At 29.0% G+C, this 7,695-nt stretch overlaps 1 protein-coding gene across 1 annotated transcript; it reads left to right on the top strand.

Annotated features, from left to right (window-relative positions):
• Positions 1-706: 706 nt before the first annotated feature.
• On the top strand, positions 707-2,507 carry LOC111026465. Its single transcript, XM_022304557.1, has 5 exons — positions 707-877; positions 1,281-1,436; positions 1,505-1,585; positions 1,674-1,775; positions 1,964-2,507. Exons 1-5 carry the CDS (start codon positions 757-759, stop codon positions 2,431-2,433), a joined length of 930 nt encoding a protein of 309 aa, XP_022160249.1. The 5' UTR covers positions 707-756; the 3' UTR covers positions 2,434-2,507.
• The last annotated feature ends 5,188 nt before the right edge of the window (positions 2,508-7,695 follow it).

Here is a 7,695-nt window from a genome sequence, read left to right as displayed (position 1 = left end):
ATTATTCTTCAAAAAATGATTCGTTATTCCTTATAGTACCTATTATTACAGAAAACTGGGTGTTTCCAGTTTCATTTAATTTATATGAAAAAGATAAGATAAGATGTAAGTTCTAAATTTGACATTTTGTAGGTGTTTATTGTCCAATGGAATTTATAGTTTTAAGTTAGTAATATTGTTTTAAAAACATAATCATAGGACTTAAATTTCTGGTCGAGCCTAGGCAATTATTATAGTGCCCTAATATTTCGAGAGCGCCCCTATTTTTTTTTTTAACACTTCCACATACTTGTTGATGTATTAACTTATTAATGTCTATAGTACTATAGTTATTGTATTTGTATAAAGGTAGGTAAAATGTTTTTGTTTGATTAATAGAATGTACCTATAATGGTACACACAAATAGTCTTGATTTTATTATACTTTAACGAAAAATAAAATGTCCATGATCTCCACAAACATATTATTATTATAGTACAAGTAGTACAATAAAATATATACGCACATTTTACTATGCCCTTAAAAGTTTCAAGTTGAGCCTGGGCTTGACCGGCTTGCCCTGTGCGTACGCCTATGAACATAATATACATAATATTATTATATATAACCCAAAATAACCTAATTTCTTTAATGTGCATACATTAAATGTATTATTGATGTTTATTATAATAGGTATTGTTGTTCATCGATTTCCCAATCCCAGAACGGACTTTCTGAGATTAAAAAAATGGATTGATTTGGTTGGTTTGAACAAAATGGATCCAAACGATGTTTATAAAAAGAAATTTATATGCAATAATCACTTTGATGAACAGTCTTTTAGTCCTGGTACTAAGAGACTGAATGCGAAATCTTGTCCAACATTACTATTACCAGGTACCTACCTACTTACAAATATTGATATTTTTGAATACTGTAAGAAAAATGAAAATATGGCATAATTTATTGTTATTTGTAGCAGGCACGTTTCTGCCTTCTGGGACCTTATTTTGGTGGAAGGGGTCAAGAAAGGGGGTGGGGGCGTAACATTTTTTTAGCAATAGTGAAAATCCTCCATAAAACAATCTTTCAAAAAAAAAAATATGTGACTACTGATAAAGAATTTGTTTGAGTTTTGAAAAGTATTTCCATACAAGGTATTTGAATTATTCTCAATACTATTAAAGTAAAATACAAATACGTGCCTGTTCGTAAGTTAATGTCTAATAGGTTTTTAATCTATATGATTTTAGGTATTACATTTTCAGTAATGGCTAATAATAATGTTGGTTATTTTAAGGTAGTACTAATTCAAAACCTAGTCAACCTAGTGTCAAGGCTTCAATATCCATACATCAGAGCGATTCAGAAATATCAGGTTCTGGAACGGATGAAAATATTGTTTATAGTACACCAGCAAAAACACATGTCATATCAAATAATGAAACTTTGTCTGGTAAACTTAATTTATGCTTGCTTATTCAACATAATATGCTTTTATAATATTTATTCTATTAATACTAGTTGATCATACGAATCTTGATGACAGTGTTATGTCTGGTTTCAATGTATTGGAAACATCAGTTCTTGATGAAGTATTGACAGGTAAAGTGATTCATTTTTATAAATAATCAATCCATGCTTACTATTGCTTATTTATGGCAATTTTTGTATTGCTTTATCTATTATTTAGTGAACACGCATAACGTCACTAATGCTGCTTGCAATGCTGATGGCTTTTATTCTAGTGCTTTGAATAAGTCAAAAATATCAAAAAAAATGAAAAATAGATCTGGTAAATAGTTTTCTATTAATTTTATTGATAGTTTCCAATTATTTAGCAATTGCTTATTGAAATAACATACTTTAAACTTTTACATCTTTCTTCATGTACAAACATTTTTAATTAAAAATTATATATGTACCTATTATGTTTATATCAAAATTCAAAATTTAATTTTCTGTATTATATTTGTATGGCAGGTTTATTGGATTATATTGGTATGAACAGAAGTTTACATTTGACACCGAAGTGTAAAAAGTTTTATTCTATTACAAACAACTTATTACGGAAGTGTCGTCGTTTAAATAATAGTAAACAGAATTTTAAGACAAGATTACGCTATGCTGAGAAATTTAGTGATTCTTATGTTAATGAAAAGTTCTCAGATAAACTTACTGCTGCTTCATCGCTATTCACTAATCTACAGTTGAGGGAAACAAAAAAAAAATCCAAAGGACATCGATTTACAACAGACGAAAAAATGTTAAGCCTTACTTTATATAAAAAAAGCCCCAAATGTTATAATCTGTTGTCCAAGCTATTTACTTTACCTTGTAAAAGAACACTGAATAATATTCTGAGTAGCGTTTCAATAAACCCAGGGATATCACCAATTGTTATGGCTGTTTTAAAAGAAAATGTTAAGAAATTAAAACCCAAAGAACGGTAATATTTTATTTAAATTTATTATTGCATATTATATACTAATAGTTTTATTTTCATGTATTAGTTACTGTTCAATTCTATTTGATGAGGTGTCTCTGAGTAGTGGACTTGCCTATAATGTGTCATCAGACCAAATTGACGGTTTTGTCAATACTGGTAGTTATAAAAACCAAGAATTAGCCGATCATGCACTAGTTTTCATGATACGCGGCATAACAAAAAAATTTAAGCAGCCCGTAGCTTATTCTTTTTGCCAAGGTGCTACAAAACAAGCCGAGCTAGTGAAGCAGCTTAAATCTGTAATTTCACTAATGTTATTAAGATTTATTATACTTGTGGTAAATTATATTATAATTTCTTAATAGGTAATTAGAGATGTTCAAAACACTGGATTGTGTGTTGTGGCTACTATATGTGACCAAGGCAAAGCTAATGAAGGAGCAATAAGAATACTAAACAGCGAAACTCGTTCATATTGTATTCGGAACAATATAGAATATAGAGATGATTTCTATGAGGTTGATTTGGAAAATGGAAGTCGAATTAAAATAGTACATTTATTTGATGTTCCACATCTCATGAAATGTGTGAGAAATAATTTACTTACCAAAGATTTGGTCTATGAGTTGGATGGTGTAAAGCGTGTTGCTAAATGGAAACATCTAGAACAATTGTACGCAGAGGATAACCAGATTCCAGATACAAAAATGTTGCCTAGGCTTACTGACAATCATGTGGTAAGACATAAAATAAGCAAAATGAAAGTCTAATGTGCCACTCAAGTGTTTAGTCAAAGGGTTTCAGCAGTCATGAATTTTCTTGCTTGTAAGTTGTACTGTTATTTTATATCACAGGTTTAAATACTGATTATAACAAATATTGTTCACAGCAAAAAATATCATCGAATCCAGTGCTGTTGACACAGCAAAATTATTTTTGTTTTTCGACCAGTTGTTTGATTCTTTGAATGGGAGTTATCATAAAGTGACAGAAGGAAAAATTTATCGGACAGCAATCAAACGAGATTCAGTTCACCATGAACTTTGGTCAAAAAGTTTAAAAGTTTTGAACACTATGCATTTTGTTGGTGTAAATGAAAAAAATGCACACGTTCCTACTTTAAAAAATTGGATAACAACAATTAAAGGTTGGTACATTACATAGTGCAAATGTATAAATAAAAATGTATCAAAAATATTAGGGCTGCTAATTAAACATTTCTCTTACTTGTATAATATTGAATGATGTATTTGAAAATGTAAATAATATAATGATTTTATAGGATTTCAAACATTGACAAAGTTTCTGGAAACAAAAGGAATCACATCAATACTTCCAAGGCAATTAAATCAAGATCCTTTGGAAAACTTTTTTGGCGCTGTGCGAAGTTTAGGATGTACCAATCCAACTTGCGGCTCATTCATCTCAGCATACAAGACATTGCTTCTGAATAATCTTCTCTCATCGCAGTCACCTGGAGCAAACTGTGAAGATTTTGTAGAAGGGTCATTAATGTCGTATAAGAATCTGTTTTCGTTTGTACAAGAATGTCCAAAACCTTTAATATCAGCTGTTAACTTACCTTCAACTGAAATTCGAACATTAAATGAAAAGACTCAAAATCTAACAAATTTAACTCACTCATACATTGCTGGTTATTTAGCAAAAAAACTTAACAAATATATATTCAAAGGCTGTAAAGAATGTTTGTATAAAGTTTGCTCCAGTCAATTATCTGGTGATCTAGAATTGATTGTAGCAAGAGAGTACCAGCAATCAAGTTCATCTTTAAAGTATCCATCTTTGCAGTTTCGTTCATTAATTCATAGTATTATTATTTATATTAATGAACGCTTGTCAATAGAATGTCATCGTCCTAGCATCAAAAAATTATTAGTTGATGGAATCATTAACAAATTTGATATAACTACAATACATTGCTCAAACCATAATCAAATATTCCAACAAAAAATAGTGAGTGTAATTGTTAAATTGTTTATAAACCACTGGTGTACAGAAGTAAATCGGATATTAAGCGGGAAAAGACAAATACAACCCAATGAAAAAGATCATATTAAAATATTTGCAAATGAATGGTATTCAAAACACAAAAAGAAGACAATTGCTCGTGGCAAGTTCAATTAGGTATGAATGTAAGATGTTTTATGTATTATTTAATTTATTTTGTATTGTGATGTTATTTGTATAAAGCCATTATCTTTGCTACCTACTAATTTATATTAATTATTTCATTAATATTGTATTATATACATTTTTTATTATAAAATGTATTTGTATTCTTTTTTTGTGTTTTGAATACAATTCATTTTCAAATATCCGAGTTACTTCCACACACCAGTGGTTTATAAAAAATTTTACAATTACACTCATTATTCTTTGATGGAATATTTTATTATAGTTTGAACAATGTCTTGTAGTTATGTTAAATTTTTTAATGATTCCATCAACTAATAATTTTTTGATGGTAGGACTATGACATTCTATGAACGCTTGGTCCATTAATATAAATAATAATACATAATAACATCACAAAAAAAATTAATTAAATAAAACATCATACATTATAATACACCTTGGCCATTAATTGATATTATTAATAATCACTAAAATTGTATTACATACATTTTTTTTTAATGAAAAATTGCTATAATTTTATATTTGTCCATAAAAAGTTATTACCTATTATTACTTGTAAATGTACGTAGACTGTTAGGTTCTTACGGCCATTATGTTTTTTTTTGTAATTTGATGTTATGTTTTATAAAGTATTACCTTTGCTATTAATTGACATTAATTGTTATCACTAAAATTGTACCTACCTATTACATACAATTTTGATTACTTGTCATTTTAATTATTCATGAACCTATTTTGAATAAATTATTTGTATTTCTAATAATATATAATAAAATATGATCTCTTATTGGAAAATAATTTATTTTTATTTATTACAATTTTTAAATTTATTTATTTTTATGCCATACAATAAACAATTTTTAAAAGAAATTAAATAAAAGAAAAATATCGATAGTAAAAGTTGAAAATATCGATAGTAGAAGTTGAAAATATCGATAACTTTGACTATCGATAGTAGCCCTGTTTTAGTGTTGTCGTACAACCACCGGGAGCGCTGAAATACGGTTCGTTTTTATAGCATGGGAGTTGCCTATCTATTATATTATACTTATCTATGGCTACACCAAAACCAGAACATGTGCAACGCTCAAGAGATAGCGTTGTGCGCCGTACTGCCGCCGTTGTGGCAGGTCGTAACCACGCCCATTATCGCTGTGCCTGGGCTCACGCACTGTAGTTTCGGGAGAGTCGCATTATTATTCCACCGACGTTCATGTTGAAAGATTCGCGTCGTTGCGTATATTTTGTAGAGCTATATGTTTCCTAATCGCAAAGCACGCTAGCTCCTTGCTTTGCGCTCAAAATCTACCATTTGATTAATGCTCTTCTTTAATTTAATACGTGTGGTACCAATACAAAAGGCACAATCTATTTCACATAACATGGCACGATTTACATTACGTATCTATTAGTAATTTAAAAGTATTTATATTAGTAATGTAGTAAATAATAATGTACGAAATGGTGAAAAGTTATACAAGTACTATTTTTAATTAATTTCGAATTACAAACAATAAATCATTATTTTTACCTGCATGAATCAACTATCAACATGTAATTAAATCGAATGTTTATTGGAATTTATATACAACTCAACATAAAAATATTTGACGCCCTCACGATGCCCTCACGATGCCTATCACAACACCAATATAATATATAAAAAAAAGACTACCTATATACATATATACACTACACCTACCTGTATAATTAATTTTATTAATCTACTCTATTTGCACCATTATTTTTATCGATGTAAATCCTTGTAATTATTTATAAATAATTGTATACGTTAAAAATTGTAAAAATGTCAAAACTGTTAGTATAGTATCAATAAGTTTGATGACCATGTATGCCAGGAACACTTTGTAATAAAAAAAAAAACAAAAAAAACATAAAATATCACATAACATTATTTATTAAACAATTTAATTTTTTTTTTTTTTCTATCAACTTTTTTTGTGCTTCAATTATATAATCAGGATTTCTAATCGGCATATTTCTAGAATATCTTGGATCAATGAGCTCTGGCAGTAAACAATTATAATAAAACTGACTTAATTTTGGTAACATTTTTTCGTTCCAAAATATATCATCTTTGAAAATTTTTTCTGTCTTCAATCCTTTTTTTGTCCAGAATGCAATAATACAGTACTCTCTTTGGGTTATATATAATTGACCTTGTACTTGTGCATAATATTTGTGGTTTTTGTTTATTTCTGTAGCCACGCCTTCTTTATCTTTTTTCCAAAATGTAATTTTACCATTTTTAATGCCTTCATTTGGTGTCATATTTTCCGAAGATGAAGGGCATTTGATTTCCAAAATTCCATCATTTCCAATCAAACCATCTGGCGTTGCACCTAAATAAAAATATTCTGGATGAATAAATAAGCCACATTCTGTAATTTTAATTTTTAATTCTTTTTCAACTTGACATTTGGCGATTGACTCATGTTCTCGGCCATATTCCATTGCTGGGGTGTTAGTATTTGAATATATTAGAGATTTTATAGTGTTTCCACAACCTGTATGAGGACGAAGTCCAATTATTTGTCCAAAGTTCGAAGCTGTTATTAATTTTCGTCGAGTTTCTATCCAAAGGTTTGAATTGCATTGATTTCGTGTCTCTTTTTCAATGTACTCACGCTTTTCTGCCATTTCTTTTAATAATTTTAAAAATTGTTTCTTTTCTTCAGAATATTCATTTTCATCCATATCTGGTTTTTCGGCACCCTCACCATATGAAGAGTTTATTTTTTGATCATCAAATAATTTTTTTTTAAACCGTTTGTTTTGTCGACGGTGCTCATTCTGACGTTCTTGTTTTTGTAATTTACGTTGTTCATATAATATTGAATGCATTTTTGGGTTTGGACTTATTTTATTAATTACTTTGTACATTGAATATATCGGCCTTCTAGAATTTTTCGCAACGGTTGCTGCATAACATCTGCCAACATACGACCTTTTCAATGCATAATTTACACGTTTACCTCCAATGACTTTGGCAATAATTGAATTATACGATTCAACAATATTACTATCTACATCTTGAATTAGGCTTTTACTATGTCTACCTAACTGTCGTATAATACTATTCATATTT

The sequence above is a fragment of the Myzus persicae genome, unplaced genomic scaffold (assembly GCF_001856785.1).
Source record: "Myzus persicae strain clone G006 unplaced genomic scaffold, MPER_G0061.0, whole genome shotgun sequence".
Classification (NCBI taxonomy): Eukaryota; Metazoa; Arthropoda; class Insecta; order Hemiptera; family Aphididae; genus Myzus; species Myzus persicae.
Note: the sequence above shows the minus strand (reverse complement) of the source record. Positions and strands in the feature narration are given on the sequence as shown.

Excerpts from the sequence above, each read along its gene's own strand:
- LOC111026465 (XM_022304557.1), top strand. The coding sequence starts at position 757 with ATGGATCCAAACGATGTTTATAAAAAGAAATTTATATGCAATAATCAC. Across the intron at positions 1,437-1,504 it reads AAATAATGAAACTTTGTCTG|TTGATCATACGAATCTTGAT; the intron begins GTAAACTTAATT and ends TATTAATACTAG. Across the intron at positions 1,586-1,673 it reads TCTTGATGAAGTATTGACAG|TGAACACGCATAACGTCACT; the intron begins GTAAAGTGATTC and ends TCTATTATTTAG.